General features: G+C 34.6%; 2 protein-coding genes and 1 pseudogene across 3 annotated transcripts; all 3 read left to right on the plus strand.

Annotated features, from left to right (window-relative positions):
* Positions 1-2,854: 2,854 nt before the first annotated feature.
* On the plus strand, positions 2,855-8,186 carry LOC104089035 (uncharacterized). The gene is made up of 8 exons (XM_009593846.4): positions 2,855-3,130; positions 4,273-4,758; positions 5,139-5,310; positions 5,547-5,841; positions 6,392-6,464; positions 6,560-6,650; positions 7,424-7,503; positions 7,597-8,186. Exons 1-8 carry the CDS (start codon positions 3,077-3,079, stop codon positions 7,861-7,863), a joined length of 1,518 nt encoding a protein of 505 aa, XP_009592141.1. The 5' UTR covers positions 2,855-3,076; the 3' UTR covers positions 7,864-8,186.
* Positions 8,187-9,742: 1,556 nt separating this feature from the next.
* On the plus strand, positions 9,743-14,412 carry LOC104089034 (uncharacterized). Of its 2 annotated transcripts, none has more exons than XM_009593845.4 (5): positions 9,743-9,901; positions 10,024-10,261; positions 12,708-12,883; positions 13,150-13,441; positions 14,028-14,412. In XM_009593845.4, the coding sequence occupies exons 1-5, from the start codon at positions 9,829-9,831 to the stop codon at positions 14,092-14,094; spliced, it is 846 nt and encodes a 281-aa protein (XP_009592140.1). In that variant the 5' UTR covers positions 9,743-9,828; the 3' UTR covers positions 14,095-14,412. The 2 variants fall into 2 exon arrangements, with proteins under 2 accessions (XP_009592140.1, XP_070044778.1); XM_070188677.1 differs by having other exon boundaries at positions 9,778-9,924.
* Positions 10,916-11,810, plus strand: LOC138900980 (diaminopimelate decarboxylase 1, chloroplastic-like; annotated as a pseudogene).
* Positions 14,413-19,769: the final 5,357 nt, after the last annotated feature.

Here is a 19,769-nt window from a genome sequence, read left to right on the forward strand (position 1 = left end):
TGTCCAAAATATTATTATTCCCAAATGATAAATGGATGTGCTCTTTTTTGTTCCATCATCATATTTGCTTTCTTCCTACTTAGGGTGTTATTTACCACTAAGAATTACAACAACAATAACAATAATAATAACATACTTGATCTAATTTCACAAGTGAAATATCAGAAAGGTAATGTATACACAAACCTTATTTCTATCTTGTGTAGTTAGAGACGTTATTTTCGATAGACCATTAAGAATTACAACCACAACAACAATAACATACCCAGTGTAATTCCACACGTGGGGTTTGGGGAGGGCAGTGTGTACTCAGACCTTACTCCTACCTTGTGCAAGTAGAGAGGTTGTTTCTGATAGACTACTAAGAATTACAACAACAACAATAACACACCCAGTGTAATTCCACAAGTAGGGTCTGGGGAGAGTAGTGTATACGCAGACCTTACTCCTACCTTGTGTAGGTAGAGAGGTTGTTTCGGATAAACCACTAAGAATTGCAACAACAACAACAATAACATAACGAGTGTAATCCCACAAGTGGAGTTTGGGGAGGATAGTATATATGCAGACCTTATTCCTACCTTGTACAGGCAAAAAAATTATTTCCGATAAACCACTAAAAATTACTTTATAATTTCAATTCTATGTTATGTGATTTCTCACATAATTAAGTAAAACTTTAAAACCATCATAATCCCAAATTCAAACTCATACATATATATATTTATGCACCAACTTTTAAGTAAAGTTGCACTCGAACATAACCAAAGTTGTCACTCGTGCTAAACTGTGTGTTACATGCATAATTAAAAGAAGAAAAAGAAACAGATGGCACAATTTAATCATCTTCCAACGTCTCTGTTTCTTTTTAAAGTAAGACTAACATGACACTAACCAATCTAAAACAAATTATTTGCTTTTTATAATGCATTACACGTATGATAATGATCATATCAAGTGACTAATCTTAAACGAAAAGAAGTGTTTTAATTTGACACACGGGATATGAGGATCCATATACTTTCTTTAAATGGACTTCTTTCAATTCATTTCCCTTAATTAAGGAATAGTTTATTAGGCACTGCAAATTAACTTTTGTTGAAACTACTGCATTTGTTGTTACACAAATTATTTCAATATCTGCACCATAAAAAGTCACGAGAAAGAAAATTCTATTTTAAGAGCTTATTCGTAATATTTTATTTTGTAATCAAACAATTTTTCTTTGACTATAATTATATACTATGTAGTTTTAATGGGAGCAAATTAATGAATCAATATTCGAATAAGATTGAATTAACATTAAATAGTTATTTGAATTTTTTTATTCTTTTTGAAATAGAGTTTGAGCATTAGACAAGCACCCTTGTAAACATTCGATAGCAAAGGTAAGATTAAGATTGTCACTTCAACTTGGACTTTTGTGAGTGGTTTTATGCAGAATTTATGCGTGGAATAAAGCTAGTGAACAGAGTTTATGTTGGTATAATATACTAACAGCTACTCCCTCCATCTTAAATTAACTACTATAGTGTAAAATAATAATTAGGAGGTATTTTTTATTATTTTATCATTATTTATATTTTATTGGTATTTGAACAATCATAATATTACCATGTAATTGAGGTGTTTGTAGTCTTTAAAAATAATGACTACTAAGGTAAAATAGGGGGAAAAAATAAAGTGTCTTGAATTTCTAAAATGACAAAGAATTTGAGATAACTATTTTTAAAAATTATGACATATAATTTGAGACGGAGGGAGTAATAGTTTTTAACTATTCAGTGCAATTTCAACATGTTGTAGCAAGTTGTCTGCATGTTTGTCAGATAACTAATTTCATTTATTATAAACAATTATCTGCCGTTATATTATATATAACCTAATTACCAATTAAAATAAAGATTTAAGTTATATATAATGATAGTGTAAAGAATTTTTTATACTATCATTAAATTTTAACCGTAATAACAGTTGGTTACCATTTTTACCATTATCAATTGATGTTATGATGGGATTTACGCGTAATTACTTAATAAGTGATTTGATTATGTCATATTTTTTAGAGCGCGTAGAACTTAATAGAGGTACATGATAATGGTAAATGAAATTTGCTCGAAGGCCAGAGGCTGACCTACCCTTTGGGTAGGGGTCATCGTCCCCAGTAACTTAATCAATATATATATATATATATATATATATATATATATATATATATATATATATATATATATATGACACTCTGAGATGCATGCAGTTGCATTAGTTGATTTGGAAGGCATAATTTGACTTTTATGAGTTGTTTGGCCAAGTTTTTAGACGAAAAAATGTGTTTTTAAGTAAAAGCAGAAGCAGTTTTTGAGAAGCAGAAAAAAATAATTTATCTTCGAAAGCACTTTTCTAAAAGCACTTTTAAGAAAAATACACTTACCAGCAGTTTTCAAAAGCTTGACCAAACACTAATTACTGCTCAAAAATACTTTTTAAATTAATTAGCCAAATACAAACTTGTTCTTACCGAATAATACTTTTTTAAAAAGTACTTTTGAGAAAAAACTACTATTAATACACTCCCTATTTCAACTCCAACATTTGCTCAAATTTTTATGCGAGAGTGGCACCATGTCAATTTCAAATCTTGGGTCCTCCTATGCAGAAGATGGCAGAATTTAATTAGTTGCATGACATTGGCCCATGCTACAGTATGCAGCAGCAAAAAAGATAGTGGTGCAGTGAAGTGAGCCCGCACTTTGGGGAGTGGGCAAACCTGAAGAGTATAAGTAGTAGGCCAGTCTTGTGTAGAGAGCCCCCTCTTTACTCTACCTTTGCCCATTGATTGTGAAAGAGATAACATAATTTAGTTTAGCCAAATATTTATTGCAAGTGCTTCTATCTACTAGCTAACAACATTCTGATTCTGTATTAACAACAATCCCATTACCTTTTGCTTTTATTCCTGTCACCCTTTTCAAGAATTTCAATTCTAAACCAAGTGTAGTAATAGTAGTAGTAGTAGATTGTTGAATTGGGGTTGGTTTGTTTTTAGACTGTGAGTGAAGAACAGAAGGAGAAATCCATGGCTGATGAGGGTCATGTTTGTGAAAGAGAAGTTGTCATTCCAATTCCTAAGGTGATGTAACAAAGACTCTGCTTTCTACTTTTGTGCTTTTCTGTTCTGTTTTTCTTTATATCTTCTTTATTCCATAGTCTTTTGTTTTCTTCTTCTTATGGTTTGAAAAAGAGGAGAGAAATTAAGGAGAAATGGAAGGAAAGTTTCTGAGCTTATTGTTTTTTATGTACTTCTCTGGAACTGTTATTTTATCTTGGTTGTTTCTTTTGTTATAGTTTGATTTGTCTGTTTGTAACTTGGTGTTGTACTTTTTTGTTTGTTTCTACTGTACTTGTTTAAAATCCTTTCCCTCTAATCCAGCCCCTTCTTTATATTACTCCTTTTTCCTTTTGCTTTCTGTAACTTTCCATCAATTGGAGTTTCGCCACAAAAATTGATTCCCAGCCTGCAAAGAGTTTAGGCATTTACTAGCAATTATATTTGAGATTAAGAGTGTAAAGTCATGTTTATTGTAAATCCACCTTTGTAAATTTGTGAGACGTCTTACTATGTTTTTTTATACATTGAAACTTCAAATCAAATGACTAAGAGAGAGTTCTGGCAAGTTAAGAAAGGCACCTACATGAATTACTTAAATCAAAACATTGAGACATTCAAATGAGGAAAAAGAGTGAAACATTTTTTTCTTTTAAATTTGATAATCTCAATCAAGGGCAGCCTTTTAGTTGCAGAACCAATATGCTGTAACCAGAGGTGGAGCTAGGAGAAGTTTATGTGCTTAGAATTCTAGTCCTTTTAAATTATTGTGTTCTAGATTAATAATTTATATATATTCAATGAATTTCTTAAGACAAATTCAGGATTTGGACCGAAGTTACTGACTTCGGCCGAACCCGTAACCAAAGCACTAGCTCCGCCCCTTGCTGTAAGCAAACGCTGACAAAGCTGCTTTGGATCCTACTAAGTTGAGGAATAGATAGTTGTTCTATTGAATGATGTTTTTTTTTCTTTACTTTCTGTGAAGAGTTCTTCCCTGATGGCACTTTTTTCTAAAATGTGTTTAGGAGTGTTATGGAGTTGAATTAATTGGAGATGTCGATCGAAATCTCGAAGCGAATTATTTCATGTTTCACAGATTTAGGACTCCAAGTTCCTTGATCACCAGCTTACTAAACAACTTATTATTCTGCTTCCTTGTACAGATGGAGAGTTCCTCAGCGATCAATGAAGAAAGAACACATGCTAAACATTGGAGGAAACCAAATCTATCTTTGGAGATACCTTCAAGAACATTGGACGCCTCTCGGCAAGAGTTAGTTCAGATTAAAATGCCATCAACGCCTACCCCAACACCGAAGAGGGTGAATTTCCTTTTGACTCCTAGTACTGCTGATTCAAGAATAACTTCATCTCCTGGTCCCTCCCCGTCTCGTGGAAAATTAGCAATTAGGAATCTTTTCCCTAAGCTGAACTTAAAATCGCGTATGATTTTGGATGAGAAGATAACCATCCCAGATTCAGGTCCTGCAGTTGTGCCACAAGAGAAGGTATCCATTTCAAGGTCATGGTCACTTACTAAAATGTTTACGCCGCGCATTAAGAGGACGTCATCTTTGCCCGTTACACCAATTGCACATTCAAATCCAGAGTCTATTAGTGGGAGCATCAGCGGCTCTCTAACACTTGGTGTAAGTTCTCTAGACATTGGCTTGATTGATTTCATAATAGTTGAATTCTTGGTATTTTTAGGTTCGGTTATCCTAATTGATGGAAAAATAACACTTAATTTATACCACCTAAGACTACTGAAGGTAATCTGCAAAATGTTTATAACAATACTGACCTTGTGACTGGTTGCTTTTTTCGGAGACTGAGATGTCCCTTCCTTGACTCAATTTGAAGAAAAGGAGAGGCATCAATCAACATATCGTATCCTTCTTAACATTCTAAATGAGCACCATACTTGGTCACTAGAAAGGAACTCTTAAATGCAAAAGCAGTGAAGTAATTTATATATGCGCTTATTTTTTGGTGCATTCATTTGAAATAGGATATGTTGTAATTGCAGACAAAGGAAACACATGTATGCATTTCACGATCAATGTCTCTACCAGTCATTAACAAAGAAAAGGACAGAAGCGATAGGAGAGTAGAATTTTTCTTTCGAGTTATTCCTTCAACACCTCAAGTGAAGGATGTGGATTCCACAGTTCCAGCTACAAGTCCAACAAAAGTATCTGGTAAACAATTGCCTAAAATGTGGTCTTTGTTTATTTTGTTATTTTAAGCATTCATAGGCTTTGGAATATACACTTTTCTTTCGAACACCAAAGACATAAAAAGCGAGGATGAAGCTTCTGGTGTCCTTATTGTTTAAAAGGAGCCTTTGGCAAATTATGTTATGCTTATATGAGCATTATATATATTACTAAAGACGCCCACTGTCCCGATCTCACATTTGTATTTTTGTTCTCAGAGGATAATGAGCCAGATGGTGAAGATATACCGGAAGAGGAGGCTGTTTGTCGAATTTGCCTGGTTGAGTTGTGTGAAGGTGGAGAGACACTCAAGATGGAGTGCAGCTGCAAAGGCGAACTTGCTTTAGCTCACCAAGAATGTGCTTTAAAATGGTTTAGTATCAAAGGGAACAAGACATGTGAAGTGTGCAAGCAAGAGGTCCGGAATCTGCCCGTCACACTTATGCGCATGCAAAGTGTTCGAAATGCTGCAGGATCCAATAGGTTCCGGCATCTGGAAATAAATGGATACAGGTAAATATTTTATTGCCTAAGAAAACTAAAGTATCTCATATTGCCTGCTTAACAACTACCTGTCCGGTTCACCATTGACAATCAGGGTTGTTCATATATCAGAAAGTCTCCATGTTAAGAGTATTATCTTTGTGCTGGTTTACCCCAATAATATGCTTTCCCTCCTACGATATTTCAACTCTTTGTAGTGATATGCACCCTTATATTTTTCTGGAAACAATAGCAGCTAAGCAACCAAATTGGCTGGAAAAAAGAATCGACCTTTGATGTGTCACTTTATTATACTGAAATTGATGTAGATTTATAAACTAAATCTACTGATGACTTGCAGCATGAAATTGCATACATATATTTGAATGAAAGTCATGTTCTTTTAGTAGGCAAAGTTAGACCACAAAAAATTACTCTTTCTTCTATTTCCTCATTTCTCTACTTATCTCACCTTTCTTTGGAATAGAACTGATTAATACTAAAATTGATCAGATTAGGGTGTTATATATTAGCGATAACTCAACTAAATCGGGTTTCTGACTTTTGCTATACTGCACAGGGTTTGGCAGGAAGTACCAATTCTTGTCATTGTCAGCATGCTAGCCTACTTTTGTTTTCTTGAGCAGCTGCTGGTAAGTTTAGTAGGTCATAATCAATAATCTCAAGTAGAAACAGCCATCTAATTAATCTATCTTTTAGCATTAAATTAAACTTTTCTGGTCTGCAGGTTGGGAAAATGGGAACTGGTGCAATTGCTATTTCACTTCCCTTTTCTTGTGTGCTAGGCCTGCTAGCGTCGATGACATCTTCAACCATGGGTATGTCATTTATCACTAGCGGTAACATTTAAGAAGCTTTGATCTATCAAAAACATTAGTTGTGACAAAAGCTTATACACACACCAATTCAGTGAAAATCTGATTGATATTGCAAGGAACAGCTGACCAGCACTTGATGTTATTTATACTATCTTGAATGAAAAATCAACAACAAAAAACTCAGCATAGTCCCATATGTGGGGTCTGGGGAGGGTAGTGTATACTCAGAACTTACCCCTACCTTGAAAAGATAGAGAGGTTGTTTCCGATAGACCCTCGGCTCCGGAAAGATAAGAAGAAACGAGTAACAACAAGTAGTAACACCAACAGGCCAATCAGAAAATCGAAGTGAACGAAACAATAAATGATAACAGAAATATAAGAATAACAAAATACAAGACTAACACTACGTAGCACACTAATACCACTGGTATGAACAAGAAAAACAGAAAACAGTCGGCCACCTAAACTTCTACCCGGATTCTCGACCTCCACACCTTCCTATCGAGGGTCATGTCCTCGGTAAGCTGGAGCATCGCCATGTCTTGCCTAATCACTTCATCCCAATACTTTTTCCCTTAAATGAGAAATCAATTAACGTAGGAACATCGCCATTTAGTAAGAGTTTGGAAAACATATCTGAGGTATATGAATGGATTAAAAAGAAGAAAAGCATGAGCTTGACGTGTTATTTCTCGGAAAATGCTTGTCAAATATCTTATGTGCATTGTGTCTTTTTTGTATTTTAACTATAGCTGTTATCTTCTGTGCAGTGAAGCGAAGATTTGTTTGGGTTTATGCATCGGTCCAGTTTGCGCTAGTAGTACTATTTGCACATATCTTCTACTCCTTGGTAAGATATATCTAATTATGTTGGTGGAAGTTGTCATACTGAGCTTACTATATATACTGAACTGCTTAAATTTGCCATCTGTATAATATTTAGGTTCGAGTGCAAGCAGTTCTTTCGATTCTTCTGTCTACATTTGCTGGTTTTGGAGTTGCAATGAGTGGAAGTTCGTTACTTGTCGAGTTCTTTAGATGGAGAAGGCGTCGACAAGCCTTGTTAGAGCAGCAACAGAATTCACAGATGATTTTGCCTCCAGGGGGATGGCCACAGATGAATCAACCTCCAACATCATCTCGTGTTAGTGTAGGTCCTCAAAATTATCAACACGATATTGAAAATCCCGAGACATTTAGTTGGACTTAGATTGTGTTTTATTATGTTACCATAATTGGTGGCCTATAAAGCCAATAGAGAGAGTGAGGTTTGTCCATACACAGTTGTGAGACTGATGTTTTGTACATTTTAGAAACTTAATTCTACAGGAAAAAGAGAAATAGTAGTTGTTGTATTGCTGAAAGAACTGTAAAAAGTGAAATGCTTATAAGCAGAAGAGAGTGTAGAAATCAGAAAGAATTTTCTTTTCTTTTGAAGAAGCAAAGAAGCTATTCTCTGAGTTCAAACTTCTAATTACTCGGTGAAATAATATTCTGGCATTTAATTCAAACATCTAAAAGATTCTTCTACAATTACTTACTTCACTCACTACACATATTTATGCACTTCCCTTATTTTTATTTTCTTGTATTTTGACAACCTTTAGTTTTGGAATGCACCACTTTCTTTTGCTATATTACATTTTCGCAAAGACTTCTTAGGGACTGGATCAATGAGATCAGTTCCCTGTTGTATAATAACTCTCTTTAAATTCTATCTTAAATAAAAGTTCTTCTTTTCAGCAAAAAATACAAAAAAGGACTTTTATATATAAAACATGAAAAACTAATTAGTAGTGTCAATATTTACAAAAGCTCGTTGTGATTAGATGCGATATGCTTTTATCATTGTTGAATATAACTCAGCTATGCCAATGCATCAATTCTCCATTGAAATTATATGCTCCACAAGTTCTAGGTTCTTTTTTCAAAAATTTGCTACTAGTTGTAAACACCCCGAATTCCCATTTGATTCTTAATTAATAAGAAAGAAAAAAAAAAGAAATAAATAGAGTACTCAAAAAACAAAAAAAAAGTACCCGGTGGCCTTAAGTTAACTGGCGGCTGAATATCACACTTATAGCTTGTTTGGATTACTGCTGTTCTTTGGATCGGATATTCGAAAATCCGAACCGATTCGTTCAATTTCGGATTTCGGATCAGATTCAGATTGGTATAATTTTAATACGATCCGATCCGATCCGATCCGAAATCCGAAATTATTAGGACATGTATAAATTCTAAACTTTAATTCGGATAATTAGTACTTCCTTTACATTTTCGTCCAAGTTATTACCTATACAATTGATTGATTTAGCTCTATTGGCACCATAGTACTCTCATAATTGTATAAACATAAATTTTTCTTACTGTACTGTCTCTTTTACAAAGAAAATATACATATGAGTTTGCAACTTTGAGGCATAATAATCCGATCCGAAATATGAAAATCCAATCCGATCCAAACTTTAAAATCCGATCCGATATTAATTTCGGATCGGATTCGAATTGCATTTTCTAGAATCCGAAATCCGAAAATCCGATCTGAAATGTGCTAAATCCGATCTGATCCATGCACAGTCCTAGTTTGGATGATTGTTATATATCGTTTCATAATGTATCGTATTGTATCGTATCGTATCGTTTTGATATATACAATGTTTGGATAGATTGTATTGTTTGTCGTAGTTTCATAATGTCATGCAACAACAATATGAGGAATAAATTTGTAATATTATAAAGAAAAGTAAGGTACGCGGTAGAATTATTTTATAAAAAAGGTAGAGTAAAAGATAAAATAGGATTATTTAATAATAAGGAAGGACAAAATGAGAGAAAAAATAAGAAAATTGTGCGATTGCACCAAATCGGTCGTCATAAAGTACACTTTTCGTCGTTACGTAAGGACAGATTTAACGATACGATCAGTGCGGAGCCACATGCAACCAAAAGGTGTCAACCGACACCCTTCGTCGAAAATTACACTGTTTAGCTCGGAAAATTATGTATTGGCCACCGAATACCATATAATAAAATTTAACTAACAAGATAACAAACATACAAACAAGCTGTTAGGTGTCCAACCAAATAGGGCATATGTATACTGCATTTTCTTTGAGATAAATAAAACGCAGCAGAATTCGAACAGAGCAAAGTTGCAGGGGAGAGAAGACTGATGAACGCCACCACACCCACAAAAATAGCCCAAACTCTCCCTCTCTTCAACTCTCTCTTTCATCCTTCTCGAGGTGCTCTTTAATATACACTCATCGTTAGTCTTCTCTCCTTTTCTTCTTATAAGTTCTGTTTCCATTTTCTCTTAGACATAAGAAAGATTAAACTTTTTGGTTTCTTGTTCCTTTTTGGGCAGGGGTGGAAAATATTGGATTTTTGAACTTGTGGGCAAGGAGGAGGAGGGGTTTTAGTGCAGTAAGTGTGAAGAAAATGGCTTGGAGTTTGGAGAAAGGTGAAGGGAATGTGGAGACTAAGGTAGTTTCTGTGAGTCCTGCAACAGAAGATTATGCTGAAGAGGCAATTGAATCTATCAAAGCTGGGAAAGTAATAGCTGTGCCCACTGATACACTATATGGTTTTGCTTGTAATGCTTGGTATGCCCCTAATTTGCTCTTTTCATTTGATGACATGTTGAACTCAAAATAAAATAAAATAATTCATATCAGATACTATGTAGTTATGTTATTTTAAGCATGCTTTGTACAAATAAACTGTTAGTGCTCTTGGGTTTTGGTTTATTTTGTATTGGAGAGGAAAGGGTAGACTTGAATTAAAGATTTAGGCTTGGACAGTAAGCTCCTGAATTGTGTTGCAAAGTATTCTAAAGTATCTTGTTTATATTTTTGCATTAGATTCAATGTAATTTTAAATTCTAACAATATAATGGAGCAAATTTTAAGCTTTGCTAATGCTTAGACATCTGAATAATCTTTATTTCCTTAGCTTGAAAGGACTGGTTTTTGGTTCCAGAGGCCCTCCAAAGAGTGGAGGAGAAAGGAGAATGTAGAGCAAATAGAAAGGTTATTTGATAACATTGGCGACTATACGCCTAGTCTTGCACTCTCTATCACTTCCCAAGTTATTCAATACCCTTCTAACCCAACAGTAAAACTCTCCTTTTTTCAAACACATTTTTCATTGAAGCTCATTTCGAGAAATCTAAGCATAAGAGGAGTTGTATCAACTTCTGAACCACAAACTCAGAAGTTCTAGCGTTGTTTTGAAAAAAAACTGAAGATGGGATTTTGTACTGTGAGGGTGTTAAGGTTCAAGATGACATGAAACTATGGAAAGAATGCCTTTTATCTGTATAATAAGCCCCAAATTACTAGACTGTTGAGGCTTATAAGGCGGCTTTAGAAGGTTTTAATTCAATTGTTGTTTATGCCGTTAAGGCCAACAATGATCTCAAGATCTTGGAACATTTGTTTAACTATCACCAAGGTAGATATTTTTCAAGATGCAGCTGTCGTAATGGTGAACTACATTGACCAAATTCGATTCTAGGGATTTGAAATTAGTTGCCTGTAGTATTATTACCTTATTAAAAAAAATGGTTACCTGAGCATTGGAGGTGGTTTAGCGATTGATTACTATCAATTTGGAGCTTTCCTTTGTTCACATAGAGATCATATGGATAGCAAACTCGTTATTGAACCTAGAAGATCACTATTTGAAACAAATGCAACTTGGTTAACAGAGTTACTAGAGTTAAAACCAATGGGACCAAAAACTTTATGGTGACTGATTGTAGCATGGCAGAGTTCATACATCCAAGTCTTTATGATGCTTATAAGTACATAGAGCTTGTTTCCACTCCACCACCAGAAACTGCGATTTCTAGATTTTTTTTTTTTTTTTGATTTCTAGATTGTCCTGTATGTGGATCTGCAGATTTTCTGGGAAAGGACAGGGAACCCCCCCCCCCCCCTTCCCCTTCTAGGGACATTGGTTTGGTATTCACGATGCAGGTGCTTACTGCATGACTATTGTGCTCTGAAGGGTTTGTCTCTTACTGTGTGTGGGTAAATTGTTAGACATTTCATGATCAGATTCTCTCTGGTTATTTGACATCGTTTTGTTAATTTCTTGAGTTGCACATTTTGCATTAAGCAGTAGGGAATAGTAAGTTTCCTGCTTCAATTATTTTCCATCACTCTTAGGCCCCGGTGGCCACTTGTTTTGATGCTTTATCACTAATCGCTCCACTGGAATTGATAAAATATTTTATTGATATGTCAACATCATTTCTTTCATTCACCAATATGGTGCTAAAATATATCGACGACGTGTGTATGTGGGCTGCAGTTATTGATCAGAAAAAGATTAAAATGTGGGCTATTGCTGATCTTGTATCAACCCTACCCAACTATCTATACAAACAGGTTATCTTTCATTCATGAAAAGTATAAAAAAAAATAGAAGAGCTCGTTATCCTTTGAGATCTCATTGCCTTGATTTTAACATCTTCTTGTCAATTGGATTCCAAATTGTCCAGAGAAGGCATAGCAAGCACCCTTTCTGATGCTTTCAACTGATTAGAGGCTTCCTTACCCTCCAGCTTTCAAATGCCTCTTAACACTGTCTTTGAGAGTACCCAATTCATGTGCTATAAAAAAAATGCACTGCCAAAACTGTGAAGCTATTCTTGTTAGAACTAATGATCTACATATGCCCCGCATTCTTTGAATTTGCAATACCAACTTACAACAATCAGTTCCCTCTTTTTATGATTATTTACCGATGGATTGCATACCCTTAAGCTACTTTCTTGGTATTCGATATCTCCTTCCTCCCCACCTTTCCTATGAAATGATATAATTTAACTGGAAGAAAGAAATAATGGATTTGAATTTTAAACCCTATGTTTTATAGGTATTGCATTAACAACTTGACTGAGCAGAAATTTTCAAAAATTATGTTGTTTCATTGTTCACTTATTTACCTAGCAATTCATCAAGAGTCAAATCCATTTGTTATATTTACCTAAGTCATCTTTATAGAAGGTCTTATTTAATTTTATACGGTGCATTGCTGTAGTTCTGCTGAGGCAGTGAATCGTATTTATGAGATCAAAGGACGTAAGCATACAAGTCCTCTGGCTATCTGTGTTGGCGATGTTCATGACATACAACGTTACGCTGTGACAGATCATCTGCCTCATGGTTTGCTTGACTGCCTGCTTCCTGGACCTGTGACTGTGGTCTTAAGGCGAGGTTAGTAGCTTATTATATGTTATGTCCACCAAAATGTGGCAGCATGGGTATTCTTATTCAAGCCAATTTATGGTTAAATATTCTTATTCAAGCTAATTTAGGGTTAAATATCTCAACTTCTTAAGTAAGACACTTGAGTAAGGAGTTAAGGACCTAGAAGAGTCACTCGCCTAGGCAAATACTGGCCCGTATTCAGTAGTTTTGGAAGCTTTTATCTTTCTCTTATAAATCTTCTGTACTAGAGGCTGAATTCAGATATTTTGCAGGTGAGTCAAGTATCCTTGAGAAGTCATTAAACCCTGGATTAGAAAGCATAGGGGTTCGAGTTCCTGACTATAACTTCATCAGGGCAATTGCCCGTGGTTCTAGAAGTGCCCTTGCACTTACTAGTGCAAACCTCAGTGGACAACCCAGTAGCATAAACATCAAAGATTTTGAGAACCTTTGGGAGCACTGTGCATATGTCTATGATGGCGGAGTTCTTCCAGCTGGGCGAGCAGGATCAACAGTGGTGGATCTTACCAAGTTGGGAAAGTACAAGATTCTAAGACCTGGGAGGTAAGCTTCCAATATCTAGGGTGGGAACTATTGTCGAGTTGAACTGATCATAACCTTCTGAGAAGGCTTCAAAGGAGTTTGACTTTTAAATTAATGAAATTTACCAGAAAATACTTAATGAGTAAGAAGGTGCATAATAATTTTCATATTGTTTGCTAAATTTGTCATAGTCAATTCCCTTTCCCCAATAAATACAATAAGATTAAGAAATACAATATTTCTCATGCCTCCATCTTTTTTAAATGCGTTCTAGTTCTTGTTTTGTTGATTGTAGCCATGACTTTGTCCCTTTTTTATTCTATTTGCAAATCATTTCTTGTTAGAGGGACAATAATATTTTATCCTTTTTTAGCACAGAGTCTTCACATGGAATATAAGTTATTGGATTTTTTTTTTGCCTTCTAGATTTCTATCTGGGGTAATGCTCTAAATAATGTCCATGACGGCATGACTTGATCATGTATATATTCTGTGTGTACAACTACGACTGTATTGTCGAAACTTTTCTTGGTGTTTAACCATTGGGACGAGAAAGTCATAAGACTGTTGTGCGTAATTTGATGAATTAGCTATAATCTTATGACAGTGCCAAGGAAGAGACTGTTGCTATCCTTGAAAGACACTCCGTACTGGAAGATGGAACTGGAGATTAGGAAGCTATTGTCAAGTTGAAGCTGTTCACCAGAAGAGGACTTGTGCCTGAGTTTTTAAGCATGCTTCCTAAAAACATGACGCGGTTGTGCTCCCGTTGCTGTCTTCAGAAAGCTTTCTTGCTTCTATTTGAAGTGCAAATCACTTGAGAAGCACTCATTTGTTCACGTGTATATTTATTTGATTTTATCTCTGCTATGGAAGTTGCAATCACTTACTAAATAGGATCCGAAATGTGTGTACTGTTTTCTATTTGGTAGCTTAATGTAATGAATCATCTAATCGACGAAAACATCATATTTGGAACTTCTTGACTTTGAGATTCATAGTGTCTTGCATCTGACTAATGATGGCAAAAGTTTTAGATACACCTTAATGTATAGTATTATCTTTTCTTTTCATATATCAACAGGTATAGTGTCACATCTCGTAGTATCAGTTGCTTTTACTTACAGAATTTGGAAAAAGAAGAAGAATGTGCGTGTGGAGGGAAGGGGGAAAGATAATGGAGGTTTTGCGGTGATATATTTCTGCAAAAACAAGAAGCATAAACTTCTAATTTAATATCTGTTTTCAACTTCAAATTATTCAACATATATACTATGTTTCTTCAACTTCTACAAAGTTTTATCCAACAAATAAACATTTAAGGCAGAGTTTTTTCTTTTCAATGAAGCATAGTTTAGGGTGATTCATATACTTTTACCCTTTGGTGTAATTATGGGTGTTTAACGGGCGGGCTGGGACGGGTTGGACACAAAAAAAATAACCCGTCCGTTTAACGTTCTGGGCTGTTAGCGGGCTGTACTTTTTCGGGGTTTTTTTTTGTCCGTCCGGGTTCGGGCTTAGCGGGCTGGACTGGGCCATGCAATTTTATTTTTATTTTTTTTTAAGTAAATTTTATTTTTCTTATTCAATATTATTGATACTTAAGTGTTTGCAAACTTTTAAAGCTTAGAATTAAACGTTGAAGTTTAAACTTTTAAATTTGAAATTTGAATTTTATAATTTTAAAATTGAAATTTGAAAGTAAGTGGCTACAAAAAATTATTTAATAAGACCAATAGGCAATATGTAAGAATCAAGCTCCGAAAACTTTCATTTGATATTTTTATTGAATAATATATAATACTTCAAATTAAGTTGCAAGTTCTTTTTGATTTTGTTATTTTTGAACTTGCAAATTAAAAGTTTACAACAATTATAAAAAATTTAAAAAAATAGTACATCACATGTTTTGCATCATTTTTGTAAGTTCATCCATGTCAACATGAGGTTCTTGGTTTCCGGCATTGGTTGAATCAGAACCATAAACCATTATATCTCCAATTTCTTGGTCTTCCGCTTCATCTACCTCGTCACGCCCTTGATTTCGTCGTTCTGATCTTATCCAATCTCTGAAGCACACTAGAATTTCCAAAGCGTTGCTGCCCAATGAATGACGGGTATCTCCTAGTTGCTGCCTTGTTTGGCTAAATGCGCTCTCTGATGCGACTGTTGAAATCGGCACATTTAGCATGTCTCGAGCCATGGCCGAAAGAACAGGAAATTGATTTGAGTTGCTCCTCCACCAACCCAGTGGTAGAAATTCCTTTGTGCGGGGCTCTGCTGACTTTTGCGAGTAAAATTGAAGTTCATCAATATTCATGCTACTAGTTTGTTGATGTTCCCCTAGTGTAGACCAAATCAAATAATCTTCAACACCATCATTATCATCCAAAGCACTGATCCCAGATGTTGAAACTGAACTTGAAGGAATATTTGCATCTACAGCAGAAGAAGAAGCATCAACAATGTTAGCATAATAATTATATAATGTTTCTAAATGTTTGTGTAGATCAGAAATACAAGTGTCAATATCAGGAGTTTCAGTTGGTCCAATATCCATATAAGAATATAAAACAGTGATTAATTGGCGATAAGTGGTCATTTTGATAGAAGGGTTTAAAATAGCATCAATTAGGTAAATAGGAGAAATTGGGTAGAAATATTTTTTAAACTTATCTAGCATAGATTCAACAACATAAGTATATCCTTCTTTCTTCTTCAAATTATGTAGTAAAAGAGAAATTTCAGCAATATGAACTAAACCATTTGCAATAGTAGGATAATAAGCTCCAGAAAACTCAAGTGTAGCCACATAAAAGTTTTGTAAAAACTTTACTACATCTTCAATGACATCCCAAGTTCTAGATGTTAACAAACGGCTAGGATCGGTACAATGAGAATTAACAACTTCAGTTATAGGTATTCTATATTTATAATAACATTTTAAAAATAAATAAGTATAATTCCACCTAGTAACTATTTCTTCAGGCATGAGTCTTGGTTTTAGTCCATAGTGTACATATTTTTCTTTAAATGCATTTAATCTAGCACTTCTATTATTTTCTTGAATTACACCAACAGCTCTTCTAACTAAAGTGAGATCATCTCTAAATAATTCAAGGCCAATATTCATAATCAAATTATAAATATGACATGCACATCTAACATGAAATATTTCAGAAAGTGGTGGGTGTAGATGCAATTTTAATATTGTAATAGCAGCATTGTTGTTAGAAGCATTATCAAATGACACACACAAAACTTTTTCTGCAAGATTATAAAATATAGCAACTTCATGGATAGTATTACTTATAAATGCACCAGTATGACTTTGATGTTCATCATATTTAAAAGCAATAATACGTTTTTGCATACAAAAATTATCATCTATCCAATGGCATGTAAACAGTCAAATAATCATTACCATTTACAGCACGACCAATATCAGAAGTAAGAGAAATTCTACAAGAAAGACTGGCGAACAAATAACGTATATACGTCTGATATTGTCCAAAAAGCCTGAAGATATCAGCTCTACAAGTACTTCTAGGAATACCTTTAAACAAAGGGTTATAAATTCTTTGAATATAAGTAATAAGTTATGGTGAAACAGCAAAACTAAAAGGTAAACAACCTAAAACAATCATTTTAGCTAATTTTTCCCGATCTTTCTTAATAGCGTATTTACCCATTAACCCTCCAATACCCGGGTTAAGTTTTTGTTGCCCATCTTCCTCATCTACTCCCCAATCAAGAGGGTGGTTGTCTACCATGTGCCTACGAAGTTTACCCGTTCCCCTTCCCTTACCGGTCTCATGTTTATAAATATCCTTACAAATTATACATCTTACATAATTTTTATCTTCTTCTAGTCTGTCAAAAAAATTCCAACACTTATTTCTTAATCTTTGATTCTTCTTAATAGGGAGGGGAGGCCTACTTGTATTACCACGACTTCCACTCCTAATATTTTGAGTTTGACTAGCATTACCAGGTGTAGCTGGTGGTGTTTCAAGATTATCAGGTGATGGAATATCATCTAAATTATCATCTAAATCATCATCTATACCATAATTTTCTTGAAGTCGCTCATGATCTATATTTAAATTTTCAGGTGAACTTTTAGAAATATGTGTAAAGCTATTAGAAGAACAAGCATCACCTCTTGATCTTTTGGAAGTTTTCTTACTACCACATCTACTAGTGCACGCTTTTTTGGCTGCTCTAAATATATTCATTATGTAAATTAAATTAATAATTCTAAATAATAAAATAAGTGTACACCAAAGAAGAGAAAGATATGGAACGAGTGTATCGGGATTCCGAATATCGCACTAAATTTGATATAAAAAATCAAACTTCAATTGATAGATCGATACTTGATAGTTGATACTACACTTCACTTGAATACTTGATATTTGATAATAATAATTTTGTAATGGCTAAACTAAATATTTGATGAAACTTGAAATAATAAGTAATTGAGAATTTAAGAACAATAATCAATAATATCAAGAGAGAATTGAGAGAGAATTAGAGCAGTAAGAGAGTGAATTGTGAGGAAAAAATGAAGAAGAAGGAGGGCTATTTTATAGTTTTTAAAAGGTTAAAATTATAATTTATTAAATATTAGGGGTGTGAGGGCTATTTTCTTAAGGGGTAGGCTGAAATGGCCATTTCTGCAAAAAAAAGGTTGTAGGCCAACGGTCATATTTGAATTTGACCGTTGGCAACGGTCCAAAAATAAAAAATAAATAAATAAAAAAACCCCGTTAAAAACCGGGCTGTAGCCCGTTAAAAATCGGGCTGAACCGGACTGTAGCCTGTTAAAAATCCGTTAACGGGATTAGCGGGGTCCGGTACCGATATAAAAAAACTGTTCGTTTGAAACCCACTCCCCGCTCAACCCGTCCCAGCCCGCCCTCCACGCTATAATACCGAGCTGACTCGGGCTGAATCGGATTGTAAACGGGTCCGCCCGACCCGATTAACACCCATAGGTGTAATGGAGAGAGAATAAAAAGAAAGAAAGAGAGACACAAATCAGATAAAATTGTGGAAAACTGTGTACGACTTTGTCAATTGAAGGTCATATTAGGCAAAATACTACGTACTCTTTTGTCTCATTTTGGGTAATATCATTATTTTAGGTGATTGACACAAAAAGGACTTTTGGGTGGGGGGGGGGGGGGTGTCTTAGCAGGATGTTCCCAAAATTGTGATATTTAAAAAATGACCCTGGACTCGCACAAGCTCTTCAGTTTTTTTTTACCGGATTAAAGTGTTAATTGAAGTCTAACGGATTGTTATACTTTTGCTCTTCATGATTTCTCTATCAGTCCGGTAGAGTTAATGCTATTATTACTTTACTTATCTGTTAAATTATTATTTGAAGTCTCTCGAATTGTCATAATTCTGCTCTTTAAGAATTTCTCTATTGGGTCAGTAGAGTTGATGCTATATTTTGTTTACCTATATGTTAAGTTATTCTCGAACTCTACCGGATAGTTCTTTGAAATTGCAACTTCAATTTCGATTAAATTACCCCAAATCTACTCCAAATGATCTCAAATCTGAAATAAAGCTTCCAAAATACCAACACTAATAATCCTCAATCACCAATTTAGTCGAATAACACCAAATCAAAAAGACGCATTGTGTCTTTTTCAACACTTTCTAAGGTCCAACAATGCAGTTTTGAGATTTTTCATCATCATACGAGAATTTTAAGTTTTAAAAATTAAAGAAATATGGTGTTCACAGTAAAAAAAAAGGGGGGGGGGGGGGGGGAGGGATATTTTGCTAAGACCATAAAATATGGGGGCATTGACTATCGCCTTTGGAGGTCATGCCGTGCTAGTTTCTGATTCTAGAAACCAAAATTCGGTGGACATTTTGCTAAGACCATAAAAATGGGGACATTCCGCCAAGACTATCGCATTTACTTGTTATTGATTTACATACACTGTCATTATATTTTTCTATCGAGTCTCCGCTATACACAATCACACACGATAAAGGTCACGTCGTGCTAATTTATGATTTTAAAAGTCAAAATTCTTTTTCTAGCTAGAATTTTCTTCAAACATTTTCCATATCTTTAATTATAAAAAAAATATGTTTAACTCTTCTTGTGCTTTTCTTGTAGTTCTTGAATAGGTGAATCTTAATCCAAAGAGAAGGCTAGACATTCGATTTCACAATGTCAATTAGATGTTTTGATCCTCATACTTAAAGTTGAAATGCTTTATATTATTGAGAGAGCGAGGATGAGAATTCTCTTTTGTCTTAACGAGAAAGTACTATTGGCCTTAAGGTAAAAAAGGAAAAAAGAAAGAAAGAAAGAAAG

Source organism: Nicotiana tomentosiformis, chromosome 11 (genome assembly GCF_000390325.3).
Source record: "Nicotiana tomentosiformis chromosome 11, ASM39032v3, whole genome shotgun sequence".
NCBI lineage: Eukaryota > Viridiplantae > Streptophyta > Magnoliopsida > Solanales > Solanaceae > Nicotiana > Nicotiana tomentosiformis.